Source organism: Ovis canadensis, chromosome 9, assembly GCF_042477335.2.
Source record: "Ovis canadensis isolate MfBH-ARS-UI-01 breed Bighorn chromosome 9, ARS-UI_OviCan_v2, whole genome shotgun sequence".
Lineage (NCBI taxonomy): Eukaryota > Metazoa > Chordata > Mammalia > Artiodactyla > Bovidae > Ovis > Ovis canadensis.
Window position 1 is genome coordinate 38,004,132 of NC_091253.1, and position 18,802 is coordinate 38,022,933.

Here is an 18,802-nt window from a genome sequence, read left to right on the forward strand (position 1 = left end):
GAGATTCAAGCATGGTGGGGGGAGAAGGAGACACAGGCAGGATTCAGACAGAGCACTGGGGTCCCAGAAGGGGCATGGGGTGGGGTACCACAGCCAGCTCTCTCTTGGTGGTCCTAGTTCCCTGTGCAGCTCTGGTTGTGCAGAGTGCAAGGCTGTGATGAAAAGGTAAGTGTTTTTTTTTTCAGTATAACGTGGCTCCTCACACAAGCCAACTACTTCATCTGGTATGCAACTGAAAAAATTGCAACACTTGAGAAAAAACTGTCTGTGGGAGACTGACTTAGGAGACCATGCCTCTGCCTGCCTCAAGGACTTGCAGAATCATCTTCTGTAGATTTAATTTTCGCCTTACACACCTGAAAAACCCAGCTTCCTGCATAACCTGTAGGTAAATTAATTTCAGAATTAATTTAAAAATTAATTAAATTTTCTTGTAATCATTCTCAAGCATTTCTTCAGAAACAATCTATAGTTATTTTTAGGTTCAGCAATTGTTTTCCAAGTCTAGCTTCACAGTCAACCTTTTAAAGGACCCTCAGAGAACATCCTATGATAAGCCAGAAGCCTATACTGTAATTGACAATGACTCGCTACTGTTTAATTGCTTTCTTATTTATAGCTCTCTACTAGACTACAAGCTCTATGAAGGCAGGGGTCAACTTTTCATGATGACTGGCATGCAAGAACACTCAATATCTAACTATCGAAAAATAAAAGCACTCAAATTTATATACCAAAGCACAGGGCTATACTTTGGTCAGAAAAAAATTCCACTGCATATAGGTATATGAGTGTTTCTAAATTCCTAATCTAGGTGGGCATTCATCTTCTAACCTTCATTTTCTTAGGATCTGTTTCTCTTTAACTAATACACCCCTTGCTGGGTGATCTCATTCATTCCTCCATGCCAACCATATGCCAACAACGCCCACATTTTTATATCTCCCCCACCCCCTCCCCAGAGCTACAGGCCTGGTTTTCCAACTGCCCTCAAGATATCTCTGCCTGACATAAGTGACTCAAGGTTAACGTTTCCAGAACTACATTTTATCTGCACCCTCCCAACCCTACTCCATTTCCCAGTCTCTGGAGTAAAGGCTTGTCTCTTGCTGCAGTTTCAAGTGAGGCTTTGGCGTCAGAAAAATCTACATCCATATCCTTGGGAGACACTGACTGGCTGCACGGCACTGGACTTCTCTGAGTTAAAATTTTTACAAGAGTAAAATGGCCCAACATAACTGACTCCATAGAGTTGGCATGATGACTAAATCAAATGATCCATTAATGCCTTAGCTCAGTGCCAAGTATAAAGCTTCAGCCTGCAATAAAATAGTTCCTTCTATTATTCTCTGTTCTGGTTAATTCAATATCTCCATAAGCTGGAAACCTTAAAAGTCATCCTTTATTTCTGATAATCCTTTCACTCTCTCTTAATTCAACTAGACCTCAAATTCTCTCAATTCTACTTTTAAAGCCTCCCCAACCTGGATTCGTCCTGCGTCTCCACTGTTACAGCCTTCACTCGGGCCCTCCTTGTCTTTGTCACCATTTATTTAATTATTCTTTCTTTGTTTCAGGTCTCTCTACATTTAGCCCACACATTACAGTGACCCCAAAATCATTGTTCTTCAAACCTATATGAATCATGTCATTCCCTTGCCTAAAAACCTTCACTGGCTCCCAGAGGTGCAGTCCACATCCACATTTCTTAGGAATGGGGTGGAAGTACCACTTACATAAAATGACTTGTCAGGATCTTTATATACACATTTTCACTTACTCATCACAACAATGCCAATGAAAAAAATAAATGTGTAAAATGAGGCTGTTCACCAGCTACTAATGGAAGTCCAACAATTTGCCAATGTCTAAATCAGTCAGAGAAACTGAAATTTACAATCAGGCTTGATGCTAGCTTGTACATCTGTCAGTACAATGGATCCACATCTTATCTCAAGAATGAACTCTAAAGTCAAATATAAAATAAAAATTTCATATGACTCGAAGCCAACTTGACCATTTCTTAGAAAAGTTGAGCAATATCTCTTTCCACGTTAGAAAGAATGCTGTTTCTTTGGCTGACACAAGATGAAGCAGTTGACAGGCATCACCTGTACTATTTCACTGTAGTCACTGTCTCTCTCCATTTTTGCTGAGTACTAACAGCTGGATTTATCTACAGCAACTGGAATACACAGCTAACAGAGCACCTAGAGTGTACCACGACTGAACATTACCTATCCCTCACAAACAGCTAGAGGAGGCAGAGACCACATAATCTGCACTATTAGGCAGCTAATTTACATACTTGTTGGAAAATTAGTCCCCTCTATTCTTTATCATGGGGCATCCCTGGTGGCTCAGACGGTAGAAAATCTGCCTGCAATGCAGAAGATCTGGGTTCGATTCCTGGGTTGGGAAGATACCCCAGAGAAGGGAATGGCAACCCACTCCAGTATTCTTGCCTGGAGATTTCCATGGACCTGAGGAGCCTGGCAGGCTACAGTCCATGCGGTCACAAAGAGTCGGACATGACTGAGTGATTGATGCTTGTCTGCTTCTTAATCTTACAATGTAGCTCCTTCAACAATCATCACAGATTTCAAAATAGCTGAGTATGGATTAAGAGGCTTCTGGGTAGGTCCTTACTTAGTCCCACAATTTGCAAAACAAATGATCTTATTCCCAGCAAAACTTCTGTCTGTCCTTCACGTTCTGCACTGCAGTTTGGTCTGGAACACTCAACCTGACTTTGGGGTGTCCATTCAGTTGAGAACAACTTTTTTCAGGGTAAGGAGCCTGAGTTCCCATGGGTTCCTGTGAGTCAAAGCTGAACTGCAGGTTCATGGGTGGGGACAGCTGCTCTGAAAACGGCCTCATTTTCTGGTCTAGTGTGGTCAGGAACAGGAAGCTGAACCTTTGGTATTTTGGGCTTTGATTCTACCCTGCCCTGAGAGAGCATTCACCCCTACTGGGGTCTTTACATAGGGAGTGAGCACATTTACAGTGTCTGTTGGAAAGACAGAAGACGCTCGGAGGTGTGAGGCCAAGTTTCAAGCCTGTGTCCTACTGATTGGTGTCCCTGGAAATCACGACTGTGTGGTGAACGCTGTGCGCTCTGAGTCTCTGTCTCTGATGTCCAGAGTCCTTTGGAAGCAAGGGCACCCAGTTTCTAACCGGTTCCTGGGCAGTGGTCAAGGAGATTCTGAAGTCAGTTCTGCTGCAATCAGTGTGGCGGCGAACAAGTCCATCTGTGTGTGCATATGCGCTCACTAGTGTCCCATTCTGCAGCCCCATGGACTGTGGAGCCCGCCAGGCTCCTCTGGCCACGGGATTTTCCAAGTAGGAATACTGGAGTGGGTTGCTATTTCCTCCTCCAAGGGATCTTCCCGACCCAGGGATCGAACTCATGTCTCTTGGGTCTCCTGCATTGGCAGGCAGAGTCTTTACCGCTGTGCAACCTGGGAAGCCCCAAACATGTCCGTATGCTCATTCAATTACAGTCCACAGATCTGGGTTCGAACACTGCCCCAGGCAGCCTCCCTAACCCCTCTTATCTCAGCTTCCTCCCTGGGGACAGTGTCATTTGCCTTACATCATCATTCTAATCTGTTCTCTCTCTCTGATCCGAACCAGATAACTCAGGTGAAACAATTCTGCAAGCTCCATAATCAGTAGTAGTTGCTAGAATTCCTCGTAGTTCTCACTCCATACTGACCTCAAAGTCAAAGTCTTTATAAAGGTCTATGAGGCCCTGTGAGATCAGCCTCTTGTTGCCATTCTGATCTCATTTCCTGTATTTCCTCCCCCTGCTCACTCTACACAGACCTCTTGGTCATTCCTGGAACATTCTAGGGCTCTTCCTCTCCGTGCACTGACTGATTTCTCTCATTTTTTTCCAGGTGCTCAGAACGGTGCCCAACACCTAGGAAACACCCAACAGACACGCACTGAATAAGTAAGGAATGAATAAATTGCCTTGTGTGGTCAACTAACAGCTCACAGAGCATTCCAAAGTGTGAAAATGAAAGTTGCTCAGTCTTGTCCGACTCTTTGCTATCCCTTGTTCTATACAGTCCATGGAATTCTCCAGGGCAGAATACTGGAGTGGGTAGCCATTCCCTTCTCCAGGAGATCTTCCCAACCCAGAGATCGAGCCCATCTCCTGCACTGCAGGTGGATTCTTTACCAGCTGAGCTACCAGGGAAGCCCCCAGAGCATTCAAGCTTGGTACTAAACACCTCACTCAACTGCCCAGGTCTTGGTATGTTTAGGTCCCTTTCTGAGAGAACTGGACTCTGTCCGCTAACACTTAACAAGAAACTCTTCCAAGTGCTTTCTATAAATTAGTTCATTGAATCCCCACCTTCATTTCTAGACCTTACTTTAGAGAAAACAAAGCACTGAAAAGCGAAGCAATTTGCTGAAGGTCACCAAGCTAATAAATGATGTAAGCTGGCCGGTGGGAGCCATTGGCTATTCTTACTTTTGGCCAAGGGACCAACCTTTTGGGCTGACGACTGCTTTGAATGATGCTTACTGTCCGGCTCTCGCTGATTTTATAATCCCCTTTGGCTGCCAGCCAAGCAGGCAGGTGATCTTTCTCAGGGCCCCCTCTCTCCCTGGCCCACACACACTCCCTAGCCAATTCTGCTCAGGTTACAATGGAGAAGGTCAGGCCAGATGGGTAAAGCAGACGGCTTGTTTCAGGGACACAAAGGCCCACAGGGTTTTGTTGTTTTTTTCTTATAGCTTCTACTTCACAAAATCAGCTAATCAAGGAGACCCAGAAATGAACTTTAACAGTCAAATAAGGATGGGGTTTGAAGTCAGTAAGTCAGGATATTATTTGCAGCTGATGATGCTGCTTAGGTAAGAAAGAACTGCTCAAGGGGCTACAGAGGCCAGCGGGAAGGTCCCATTTCCCTTCACCTCACTGGTGTCGATCCATCCTTGAGACTCATCTCAGCACTCCAGGCCTCAAGAAGCCTTCTCGGATAAGCCCCATGCTCATCCCATGCCTGCTTTCCCAGGTGAGCCTCTTCTCTACTCTCCAAGCACCAGTATCTCCCTCCACCGTAACGCTTGCTGAACTGTACTGAAACCACCTGCCTCCCCACAGGCTGGACACATGAGTGTGGGGACAGCGTCCACTGCATGTCTGTCTCCTCTGTGCCTTGTGAAAAATGTTCCACAGATGGCAGCTGAACCGAATGGCATCACTCTGCTGAGGTAAACTTCTGACATCTTCCGAATCATCCCTGTTATCTTTGATCTGGCTCAGACTGAGACCTGAATGACAAAGCCCTTGAAGTGACCCAGTTACGGCCCATGAGGGGCAAAACTATGGGGTCAAAGGAACAATTCTCAAACTCCATGGCACTGTCCTGCCATGCACTCAAAAGTCCTCCCCTCTGTTCTCATGGGTCTCCTTAAATAAATGTGTGAAAGGAGTTGTGACATTTTCTCTAGGGGTCCTCCTTTCTCTTTCAAAAGGCAGCACAAGGATAAAAGATCTCTGGATTTTGCACTTTTGATGAGAAGCCACATCAATCAAAATACCTATAACCTCTTGAGTCTCACCGTATACAGATTAAAAACTGCAAAACGTTTGCAGGTGATGCTATTCGTATTTTTAAGGGTTTACTTTTAGAATAGTTCATTGGGTCAGAGTAAAGAAGCCATCAAAAAGAGGGAAGAAATAATGTCACATTCCTTGTGACTAGCACCAGCTATTCATGAAATATACTGCCTTGAATATCCATGCAGATAAATATTTCAGCAATAAATGGAGAAAGGAAGTGAATTTTAAAGTATCTGAGGAACAACCCCCTTGGGATTATTAAGTCAGACTCTTTAATATCATCCCAAACTGAATCCTACAGCTGACTAATGCTGTAATGAATTTTGCAGTTATCAAGAAGATTAATTAAGAAAAAACCCACCCTGCTTATTCCTAAGCAATGTTGACATGAGTCTCAAATCGGTGACAGCAAACCACATACCACAAAGTATTTAAATGAATCAGAAGTTTCGGGTGGGGCCTAAGCTTAAAAAAAAAAAGCAAAACGAAACCCTCAGATGTTAAGAACCACTGGTCATGTTCAATGGCATTCCCTTTAATTCTTACAATAAACTGGCCCATTTTTACAGGTGAGGAAACTAAAGTGAAGGCAGTTTAAGGAAACTCTCTACACCAGCTGGCTTAGAAGGTGCAGCGGCAGGACTGGATGCTCTAAGTCAACAGAGCATAGGGGTGGGAGTGGGGTCTCTGCAGCCAGAACGTGTGATCTCAAATGCCAGCTCCGACACCTACTAGCCCGGTGACTTTGAGCAAGTTTCTTAACTTTGTGTCTCAATCTTCTCATCTGTAGAAATGGAGATATCAGTAGTACGTATTTCAGAGGGCTGTGGTCAGGATTAATGAGCTAACTTATAGAAAGTGCTTACAACAGTGCCTGGCATACAGTCAGCATTATTTTTGCTCTTATCTGACTTCAAAGCCCATGCCTCTTCTCCCTCATCAACGGTTAAGCACACATACTACTGTTTTGAAACATTTCGCAACTGCCCACCGTAAGTAACAAATAAATGTTTGTTAATTAAAATATTCCACCGTGTTTCATTCCAGAAAGGGTTAGTGTTGAGAAAAGCAGGCATCAGAGAACACAACATATGGCTCAACAAAGGAAATCCATTTTCACTGTTGAGAACTTCCTGGAAATGGAAGGAGCTGCCTGTCCCAGGAAGTGCCTCAATCAAAGATGACCACTTAGTGAAGATTTTATACAGCAGATTAAAAAAGGGCTACCTTGATAGCACAGGGGAAGGACTGAGGGAGATAAACTCCAGGGAGTCTGTTTTACACTGGAGAAGATTAGTGGCTTAAAGAGCTGCTTTTTGGCACGGCTCTTTTCCAGGAATGTTACTTCAGCTATGGTATACTCAGACACTTACCTTGACTAAAAAGCATGAATGGTATGAAATTGAGGCTGTTAAAAATGGGTGTGTGGGAAGCGTGTGTGTGTGTGTGTGTGTGTGTGTGTGTGAGAGAGAGAATGTATGACTTGAATTAATTCATTGATTTTAGTATATCTCACAGTAAAATGGCCCAGTGAAGTGAAGACAGTAATTCAACTGAATAAGTAACTATAAAAACTTTATGCTTACAATCAGAAAGAAAACACTTCCCGAGTTTCTACATCTGCTCTATATTTCTATGCAAAATAGGTAATCAGAGGTGCTTGGCTTTCTGAAGGAAAACCAGTATAATATTCTTTTTTTATTCTGATTTCTTAACAGAAAAGAACAAGAAAAAATCTTTGATCTATTTTTGTTTCATGAAACATACACCTTGGCCTTTTCCTATAGGAATAACCAGCCTTGAGTGTGCCTCTCCTAAGCAGTTATTGCTTTATGTTTATATGCAAGAATATAAGAGGGAAAAGAAGTCATAAGAGCTTTGGTAAAAACTACCATGACAAAAATAAAAACAAAAAACCAAACTCTACTACAGCAAAACTCATCAATTTGCTTCCCTATTTGAGGTCTGTTATCTCGTTCATTCATTTCTATTCTCTCTCACATTTCCCCACTGCCCATCCCTCCACTCCCTCCACTATTTCTAAAGGGGAGGCCATAGTACTCAATATGACATGTACAGAAGGGAAGTTGTTTGTTGGAGAGCTCAGGACACACAAGCTCTGGATAAGGCAAGCACTACATTTCATTAAACTTTGGTTTGTAAAATGAGGATATGATAACAGTACCTATTTCAGAGAACTATGGAAGGAATTAAATGAGATGATCTATGTAAAGTTATTAGTATAACCCCTAGCACACAGTCAATGCTCAATAAGTGCTAGGCAGTGTTATTTTTTATACTCAACAGCTAATCATTACAAAAATAAGAACCTGAACTATAATTCCTACTTCTTTAAACACACTTCAGGTCTTCTTTGATAGTTCTAAAGGCACATGGGCAGGGTTATGGGGTAGTTGGAGATCTTCATTAGAGGCAACAATTATCATTGTGTCATGACATGCTTGAGTTTTAGCCAAAATAATAGTTTAGGTAACAGAATGTTCAAAATAGAATTTACTAAAGTGTCAAAAAACAAACCCAGCTCTATAAATGTATAAAGTTACTGCTTCCCTTTCCCTTGTGGGAGACAAAAGTCAAGCTCTGCCCATAAGCCTGACTCATATACATCCAATCTCCCAGGCCTCCCTCAACCTTATCCCAAACCAAACTACAAAAAATGCATATTAAAAGTTGAGGAACAAAGAAGGCAGAACATATGATGATACATTATGAAAGGATTAATTATCCACTCTGAGTTATTTTTCCTTCCCTCTTTGATTCCTTCCTGACCTACTCTGAACTGTGCTAACTGGACACAGACATGCAGAGACTGGGGGAGAATCTGAATCTCTGCGGTCATCCCCTCTATGGTCAGGAAACACGATCAGGTTACCATCAGGATCTCTTTTTGGGGGGTTCTTTCTGAGAAATCTCAGGACCTTCTCTGAAGAAAGCATCCTTTCAATTTTGACCAACTTTTAATTTTTTTCTTCTCTCATCAAATGGCCTTTGTGGACACTCTTTCTACATATCTGCCAACTGGCGAAATCAAGATGGTGAAACTCTGACACCTTCTAAGCTCCGCAATTTTTTTTTTCCTTTGACAGAGATACAAAGATAACCACAGTAGAAGCCTCAGTCTGTAAAGAGATGAAAGGTACAACAGGTACAGAATAAAGTCTAGGCATATAAGCAAAGGCTGAAATATCACAGTGCTTTTACTGGAAACGAGGGATACGGAGGCAACCACAAGTTATAAAACAGTGCTTTCCCTTCGTGTGCAGCCAAACCCCCATGTCATCACAGTAACACGATATTCAAGAAAGTCCAACCTATTTTAAGTAGTTTCAGGTGACAGATTATTGGCCCACAATGAGACACAGACTGATGGATCACAGAGGAGAAAAGTTCACTGTGCTGTGAAGCACTGCTAATCTAGACTGATAAAACCAGAAGAGACAGGCATCTCTCCTTTCCAGTGTTTACTGGATGACATCACACTGTGGATTTAACCAAAGTGCTGTCTAGATTATCCAGCAAATGTCACATAAGAGTACTTGAGTAGCTTAGATAAAGGTCTCAGAACACTGTGAATGAATTCATCCTGCAAAACAAATTTCCCAGATGAGCTCATAATCTTAACTCCATGCCATTTCACTTTGTATTCTTTCAGGCATAACTCTAACCCCATAAATGACATTCATCTTGGATAGAACAACTGTGTTGTTTGAGAACGTCAACCTGGTAATGTAACGCAGTTTCCATTACGTGCATAAGAAAGCATAAAGGTTAAAGCTCTTGACTTAGGTTGGTAAAATAAATATTACAATATTAATTCATCAGGGAAACACACATCAAAACAATGAGATACCAATTCACAACCACTAGGATGGCTACAATCAAAGAGACAGATAGTAACAAGTGTCGGCGAGGACGTGGAGCAATTGGAACCCTCACACACTGCTGGTGGGAATGTAAAATGGTGCAGTCGCTTTGGAAAACAGTCTGGAAGTTCCTAAAAAGGATAAACATAGAGTTACCATATGACCCAACAATTATACTCCCAAATACCACAAGAAATGAAAATGAAAACATAAGTCCACTTGTACCTGAATGTTCATAGCAGGGTTATTCAAAACAGTCAAAAAACAGATACAACTCAAATGACCATCAGTTGATGAAAGGATAAATAAAATGTGGTCTACCCATACAATGAAATGTTATTCAGCACTGAAAAGAATGGAGGTCTGATTCATGCTACAGCATGGATGAAACTTGAAAACATTATGTTAAGTAAAAGAAGCCAGTCGCAAAAGACCACATATGCATATTTATATGAAATGTCCAGAAGAAGCAAATCTTTTAAAGACAGAATGTAGATCAGTGGTTGCCTAGAGCTGGGGGGATGGAGGGCAGGGGTTTGGGGGTGGGTTGGAGGAAAATGGGAAGTGAATGCTAATGGATACAGGGTTTCTTTCTGAAAATGTTCTAAAATTGATTGTGGTGCTTGGTTTCACAACTCTGTGAATATACTAAAAGCCACTGCATGTGTACTTTAAATGGCTGAACTGATATGTGAATTATGTCCAATAAAGCTGTTATAAAAAGTAATATTAACATATCAGATAGAAGGAGACATGGTCCTCTAACTACAGCAAGGATCACTTCTGTCACAACATTAAGTATGCCTATCAGCTAAAGGCTCAAGACCTAAATAATGGCTTTCAAATGTTCTGTGACCTCACTAATGTTTAAAGTAATCCTGCCATGTCTACTAATCAGTATCCTTGGTAATTAAGCATTCCTCCTGTTTGGATTCCCTGCAATAATTAATTAATTCCCTGCATAAAGCTTTCCACATAAGAGACGCTCAATGTTTTATTGATTTCAAGTACATTTAAAAAATAATCAACTGAAATCAGTAAATACAAATCAAACCAAATCTGGGGAAAGCTGACTGGCACTACTATAGCTACTTGCCAAATTAAACCTGGGGCATCTAAAATGCAGTCTCCTCTCCCAGATTTTAGTAAGTCATTACTGGCTACAAAAAGATTGATGCCCTTCATTTGCCTGGGTTGCATCTCCCTGGATAAAATCTGGAACTTTCTAGGCAGGGGTTACTTCTGATATATATTAATACACAAGATCCCTTAAGAGAACAGACTCGATGATTTCAATACCTTTAGACCGTGAAACTTTTGCACCTTATTTTATGTCCCTGGATATGTTCCAGTGTCTCCTAGTTTACAGAAGAGTAGAATTTGTATCCTACTGCTGTATGAGAACTGGATAAATCTTAATTATGCTGAATTGATTCACAGTGCTTGTTAAGTCTACTATATCCTTCTCCTTCTCTGAATATTCATTCTATTAACTTTTGAGATTTTGATATTGAAACTCCAACTAAAAATCTTAATTTATCTATTTAAATAAAATAGTGGAATTATATGTAACCTTATTCTGTATTTTCTAAGTCTCTTATAAATGTGTTATTATACTTTCATAATTAAAAACATAAATATTTTTAAAAAATATACAAGATCCCTGAGCACACAAGGTGAGATAGTACTCTTATTTCCTACTTATGGTCAGGAAATCCCCAGGTAGTCATTTGTGGTGGTTGTTATTTTGTGCTTTGTTTTTTTCTTCTAATCTAACCTGATGTTTAAAAGGATGATCTCTGGAGCTAGTCTGCCTGGGTTTAAATTTGAGCTCTGGTCCTTATCAAAATCTCTGGACCTCAGTTTACAGGGCACAGGGCTTTCTGTGAAGATGTAAAGTACTTTGAAGGATGCCTAGAATATAGTAAATATAGTGTAAAGCTATTATTATATTTAGATTTGCAGAATCCCTGAAACAGAATTTGGGGATAGCTATTGTTATCACAGAGAGGAGCATACCGTATCAGATATAAACCAGCCCCTCCCTGAGTCAAAGGTAAAACTATAGAATCTCATTCTTTCCCAAATTTCTGGTTGGGAAATGCCACTCCAAACCAAAGGAGGTTTTCAGCAGGTATGACCTGCCAACAATTAAATTTTATTTTTCATGATGGAGAACCCTCCTGGAGGCGGAGATGATATTCTTGGTTAGGTATGTCATTATAGTTGTGTGTTGGACAGGAAGATGAGAACTACTGCCATTGTGATTAGACATGGTGCTTTTCAGAATCTGTCTGCATTTAATTTTCTTTTGGATTTTCATCACTGAGAGGGAAGCACACAAATGGCCTATAGAAGCCAATGATAATACCAGTGGTAAAAGCCTTCTGATAGACAGTTCCTAAATCCCTAATTTTTTAAAAGACAATTTGTTTGAAAAATTTTTTAAGCTTTTCAACAAAATTCTTTTGGAGATACAAAGGGCTTTTTCATGATATTTTCGTTTGCCCATGTTTTCCACAGCTTCTTGAATCTTCACATTGTTAGTGTGGTAGACACTGGGAATATTCACCTATAACCATTTTCCTCTTCCTCCTGGGTTCCTAACTACATGTTTTTCCAGCCTTCCCATAGGTAGGTGCGGTACATGTGACTCAGTCCTAGCCAATGAAGTGTGAGTGTTATGAGATGTGCACTTCATTGTCCAGACCTGGCCCAATCTCACACTTTCTCCACGGACTAGCTTGAATAGAGGGGACTCAGGAGGAGGGAGCCACAAGATGGAAAGAGTCTGGGTCCTTGAAGAACTTTATGGACCAGACCTGCTCCACCCCGACCCAATGCGCAATGAACTTTACATAGGGAAAAATACACAATAACAAGCCACTGGGGATCTATAGCTGTTTATACAGAAGCACCTGTAGGTTATTCTTAATTAATACAGGCAGGTAAAGGCTTTATTAACTATTGTTCAGGGGAGTTGGTTTTCTTCCAGAATAGTTCTTTCTCTGTTAGATACTGGCAACAAGTATACTAATAAAACACATTTATTTGATCCCTTCTCCTTTAGTCTCTCTTACTAAGATCACCAGATACAATCTTTCAATCATGTCCATAAAACACATCTAGGTGTATCATCTGATCTTGCCAGGTTCTTCTTTAGAGAACCTGTCTCTTTCATTGGTTATTTGTAATCTTAATCTAGTTCTCTTTGTAGAGCTTGCCAAAGTATATCTCTAATTGTGCACTTGATTAATCGTGTACCATTCCAGAGAATCAATTTAAAATTGTATCAAGCTCTGAGTTAGGAGCTGAACAATTACAAATTGTCAGATAAAAATTAAAAGCTATCAATGAACACTAATCACATTTATTTATAATTCTTCATATAGCAATCTATTTATTTATAATTTTTTATAGCAATCTTTTTGTAGACCATGTGATTTAATGTAAATCACATTTTCCTTTTGGTATTAAAGTTATAAATGGAGTGAAATGTAAATGGCATCTTTTATGATTATTGTCTCTGGCCTCTTTGGATGAATAAAAAAAGACAGTATAGCTACCTTGGGTTTAAGGTAGCTTAAACCTGGTAATGACCTTCTGGAAGTTTCTATTCTTGCTCACTAACTCCTCCTCTCTCTTCCCTTTAAAAAATGTTTTTAATACTTACTACTATATAGCTTTTTATTTTCTTGTTTACTGCCTGCTTTCATTACCAGACTGTAATTTCCACAGAAGGCAGAACTTGTATTTGTTTCCAATACCAATTATCAGGCATTGCTCCAAGTATTAGGATTAAACATAATTGAAGATTAAGATTAAGCAAAATTAAGATATGGTGCCTGGCCTTGAGGCACATATACTTAGGTGGAGGAAGTATATGCTTATTGCCTGTAAGCTCTGAAATGTTATATACTGAGATAAGAGCTACTAGGTTGTACTTTTCACTTCAAGCTTTCTTGATGTTGGGTGGTAGTCAGGGTTGTCTGTCTAGCCCATCCCATCTGTCCCCTTGACCACACTGGACTTCTGGCCTATACTATTAATATATAGAATGACTTCTCTCTTCTGTGAGGTTGGAATTGGAAGTGAGAGACTCTAATTCAATCCGAGTTCTTCAGCTGAAAGGAAAGAGGATATACAGCTTAGAGGGATATGCCATGGGCATCTTCCACTAGATGGAAAGGGAAATAAGAAAGCTAGTCCAGAGACAGAAAAGAAAGAAGCACAAGGCATGGGAAGAAACAGAGATGGAAGATTCATGGTCTGAGAAAGACCTAAAACTCCACTTCATATTTTGTTTCTAGTCCCTTTTCCCATAAGAACCCTTACTTCCTTATAGCTTTTTTTTTTTCCCTAAGGTTATCTCATGTTATATTCTTTTGCTTTCAATCATATTGAGACATTTCTGTTTAATATGAAATATTAATAGAGCCTACTGAATCTCATTCATTTTCATAGCATCAAGTATAGGTGCTATTCTCCAGAAAAGTAGCTTTCCCCTCTGTGTTATAAACAGTGCATCTGTTGGATTTTAATACTTAGGAATGCTAACAATGCTTCTAAGGTGCTTGCCTCGAAGTTTGCCATTTTTCTCACCAGTGATTTTAAAAAGCAGGCTCATTTCCATTCAAGGGCAGAACATCAAAGGCCAACATCCTTTAAACCCTGTGAAAAACACTATCACATGTGTCCACCAGCTTTTGTGGCTAGTTAACATGCAAGGAAAAAATAATTCTTCTTATAAACATCAATGGTATATTTGTACTCATAAACAAAAAGGCTTTGATAATGAATGCTTTGATTACAGCTCAGTAGTTGATCAGCTAGTCTGATTAACAGCTTCTAACTGGAGACACCAGAATCTGAACACACCTAAAATGCATGGCTTTATAAGGTCCTACTCAGGAAAAAGAAACTTAAGCTTTTTGTTTGTCAGGGGGGGGGGGCGGGGGGGGAGGTGGGGGCAGGGAGGGGGGTGGATATACTTGAGAGATTTCAACAGCAGCACACCCACAAACATCTGCTACTTTTAAAGTGTCTTCTCTCATTATTCCTCAGAGATCTGTCAGGCACTGTGAACGTAAGAGGAGTAAGACTTGGTCTCTATCCTAACGAGCTCACCGTTTATGGGCAAAGACAGACAAGGAGACAGGAAACCATGATGCTCTCTGCTAAGTGCCACTGCTAGACACACCAGCATGGAGGAGACACATCTCATCCAATCCTGGGCTCTATGAGCTCAGTCCGAGAGAATAAGCAGGAGTAAGGCAGATTGTGAGCAGAGGTAGGGCTGTGCTAAGAGAAAGGAGTGTGCAAAGAGCATGTTCAAGGCAAAGATGTGAGGAAGAGGGTTGAGGTGTTAATAGCCAGTTGTCCTATACGAGAGGCCTTCCAGGTGGCTCAGTGGGTTAAGAATCTGCCTGGAATGCAGGATCCAGGGTTTGATTCCTGGATCGAGAAGATCCCCTGGAAGAGGGCATGGCAACCCACTCCAGTATTCTTGCCTGGAGAATCCCATGGACCCAGGAGCCTGTTGGGCTACAGTCCAGAGAGTCGCAAAGAGTTGGACATGACTGAAGCAACTGACAACGCATGCATGTACACACAGTCCTATGCGTGAACAAGGTGCTTGAACAAGGTGCTTAGGATAATTGCCTATATTGTCCTCCAAAGCTCCTGTTCCCAATGTTTTTCATGCGCTCCGACTACTTTATTGATTTAGTTCCACAAATATTTACTGAAGTCTTAGTAAGTTTTAGTTTGTAGGCTCTGGGAGCACAAAGATGAGTAAGACCAGGGAACAGCAGGGAATAGTTTTGTACTGAAGAAGCTCAGCCTGGTGGGGAAGAGAGATCCGGGGTATCTGGAGAGCATTAAGAAAGACATGTGCATAAGGTAAAGGGGCAATAAAGCTTATGATGAGTCTTTAAAAACGAATAAGAAACTGGCCGTGTCAGAAACAACAACGGCAAAACTGAGGGAAGCACTTCAGACAAGGAAGAGCGTAAGACAAATGCCGTGATAAAGGAAGGGCCAGGGCATAGGGAGAGGGCAGATCTGAGAAATTATCTAGGAGGCAAAAGAGCAGATGTGATTACCGGGAGTGAAGGGGGCAAGTCAGTCTATTAAGACTACAGGTTTTTTGTTTTACTTGAGTGGTGCTCCGTCACGTCCAACTCTTTGCGGCCCCACGGACTGTAGCCTGCCAGGCTTCTCTGCCCATGGAATTCTCCAGGCAGGAATATTGGACCGGGGTGCCATTCCCTTCTCCAGGGGATCTTTCCAACCCAGGGATTGAACCCGTGTCTCTTATGTCTCCTGCACTGGCATGTGGGTTCTTTACCACTAGCGTCACCTGGATTAAACTACCCAATAACTGAGATTGCCGGAGGAAAAGCTTATTTTCTAAGAAAAAAGGGCACTTGGAAGCTGCAGTGCTCCACACCCAATGGGTAAGAAGGATAACAGGGCAGGACTTTGGCTGGAGATGTCACCCAGCAGCAAAAAGGTGGGGCTGGGACAATAACTGACACGACACAAGGAAAGTCAGTACAGTAGAAAAGACGGCAAGCAACCAGATGCACAATCCTACAAAGCATCATTTAGGTGCAGGCAGAGGAGTCGGGAAACTCAACAAAGGAGATGGAATAGAAAGCAGTGAGTTTCTAGCAACATCAAGTCATCAAAGATTTGAAATGAAGCAAAGAAACTCAATAAGATACAGACTAAAAATCTGTGCCACCTGCAGGTAGCTGGAGATTTATCCCAGGGAGGTTTTCTCTGGTGCAAGGGAAGAGACCAGGCTGCCGTGATGGAGGAGTGAATGGGAGAGAGGAAGTGCTCCCTGGGTATTCAGACCACTCTTTGAAGCAGCCCGCTGGAAAAGGGGAAGCGAGCGAAGAGGCATCAGCAAATGTGGGATGATCTCAACCTCTCTTTATGATCCATCAATCATTCTAAAAGGAAAGATGGAAAGACCTGAGTGGGCCTCCAGGCTGAGAGGAAAGCTGCAGAGATGGAGAGACTGAGGATACTGGGGAAGAGACATAACGGAAGGAAAGGGTCCCAGAGGAGAAAGCTGTTCTAATTATGTAATCAATGTGAACAAATTTTAGCTTCTAATTGCATTCAGCCAGGAGAGCTGTCAAGCAACACGTCACAGGATCAGGCGTCTGTGGGAAGCAGTAGCGGTGTGAAACGGTGACACTGGGCTTGAAGCAACATCAGAGCACAGGGGACAAACTCCAAATCTTATCAATCTGAAGATTCCTTACATGGTCAATAAAGCCCCACAGAGAACACTGCTAGCGGGATTACAAAAAGTTTATCATCTCATCGGTGTCTCCTAAAGTTCTGGAATAAACAATGAAAACCATTCTTCAATCCAGGGGATTACAATCTCTACACAAACGTGATTTTGGGGGCAGCAAAGGAGTCAGACTGAGCTGGAGTCTCGGCTTTGCCAGAAACTACTGACTTTAGGACAATTTCTGTGCTCTAGGCCTGGGTGATGCTATAGCCCAGAATGTGAGGTTTAAGCAAGTTCTTAGACGTGAAAGTGTTTAGTAAAATATAATGCTCCCTGCAAATATATGGTGCAATATGGTGCATGATGCACTTTTAATCATGTTATTTGGAATCTCTGAAAATTGGGCAAATCTGAAAGAGATGGCTGATTGAATAGGTTTTGTCATTAACACTGCCAAGTCACATCAATACAAAGGAAAGAAATTGTTAAAGCAAAGACCTTCAACTTTTGGTGATGATTAATTCCTTTTGATTTTCAGGTAGCTTTGTGATTCTGAGAAGAAACCAGGAGGTTAGATATTGATAAGGAAGTACACATTAGTTACTCCAGGCACTGGGAAGTGAGGAACTAGTGTTGCCAGTGGCAGAGTGGAGATTGGACAAGTAAGACTTCAAAGTCTATCCTAAAGGTTAAGAGCTTACGTTTTAGTCAAGACAGACCTGGGTTTGAATCCTGGCTCAGTTGCATATTAACCATATATAATCTTGGACAATCCAATCTCATTCACTGAGCTTCAGTTTTCTCATCTGTAAATTGGGATAATAACATCCACCTTCAGAATGTTAAGGCTTCCAGGTGGCACTAGTGGCAAAGAACTCACCTGCCAATGCAGGAGACTAAGAGACACCAGTTCAATTCCTGGGTTGGAAAGATCCCCTGGAGAAGGGCAAGGCCACCCGCCCCCCCCCCCCCCCGCCCAGTATTCTTGCCTGGAGAATCCCATGGACAGAGGAGCCTGGTGGACTACAGTTCATGGGGTTGCAAAGAGTCAGGCACAACTGAAGCAACTTAGCATGTACAACACTGGGTAATTATATAAGTGTGTGCATGTGTGGCTGTGTGTATGGAATTCCTGTTATAAGTGCTCAATAAATGGTACCTATTATATTGGACCTGTGGTTACAGACTTCCCAGAATCTTGTATTCTTTTCATGTATAGGTGTTATTTACTGCTATTTATTAAGAGCTTTGTTACAGTGTTATCTAAGTCTCCATGTTTAAAGCATAAAATCTACTATGTCACTTAAATACTCTGTTGTTGAGAGTAAAAAACTGTATCTACTTTTTCTCTGGATCCCCAGGGTTTAATAAAGTACTAAGCACAGAGTGTGTATTTAAGAAATATCTGTTGGAGGAAGGAAGGAAAGAAAGGAAGAAGAAAGGAAGGGAGGGGAAAAGAGAGGGAAGGAATTTGGGATGTCAAGAGCTGCTAACTCAGGTGCTATGAAATTCAAGGGCTGAGAAAAATAGGAAAAGGCCTTCCTGAGGTATCAAATGTGACGAAGACTTCTTATAAAAAGCTATTTTCTTGGACCTGTGTGATTATTTTTGCTTCTCTGAGCTCTGGTATTTCTCTCCATCTGCCAAGTGGGAATGGACCAATTACAGTTCAAGTTTGCTAACAGAGATTACTTAAGGTAAATATTTGGTGCTTTCCAGAGCAAATCACACCATTTTAGTTTTAGGTTATTTTAATGATAAGCTCTTTCAGATCTAGCTCCATTGATACCCTGTAGCACAAATTGGACTCCAATTCCAACTATATTTAGAATCCTTTTCACATGGCATCATTCAAGCACATGTGGGGCCAGCTGTTGCTATTCTTTCCTAGAATCTTACCGAGATAGAGATTTCAGTAAGATTTTTAAAAATAAATCACACAGGTGTTATCTCTGGGCCAATTAGCACATCAGCTATAAAAAGAGTACGCACAAATGAGCTCTCTCTCCACAAGCTCAAGAGGGGAACAGGGTTTTCACCATTTGGATCAACCTATTTTCATCTGGTTGTATTAAGCTA

At 41.4% G+C, this 18,802-nt stretch overlaps 1 protein-coding gene across 8 annotated transcripts in view; it reads right to left on the bottom strand.

Annotated features, from left to right (window-relative positions):
* NSMCE2 (NSE2 (MMS21) homolog, SMC5-SMC6 complex SUMO ligase) overlaps positions 1–18,802 on the bottom strand; it is a 233,021-nt gene that overhangs the window by 54,408 nt on the left and 159,811 nt on the right. For 4 of the 8 annotated variants that reach the window (XM_069599894.1, XM_069599897.1, XM_069599895.1 and 1 more), the window contains one exon: positions 8,785–9,599. The exons of the other annotated variants lie outside the window; for them this stretch is intronic. In XM_069599894.1, coding sequence (XP_069455995.1) covers positions 9,598–9,599 — 2 coding nt within the window. In that variant the 3' untranslated portion in view covers positions 8,785–9,597. Of the gene's footprint in view, positions 1–8,784; positions 9,600–18,802 lie in introns of those variants that run through there. 8 annotated transcript variants of the gene reach the window in all.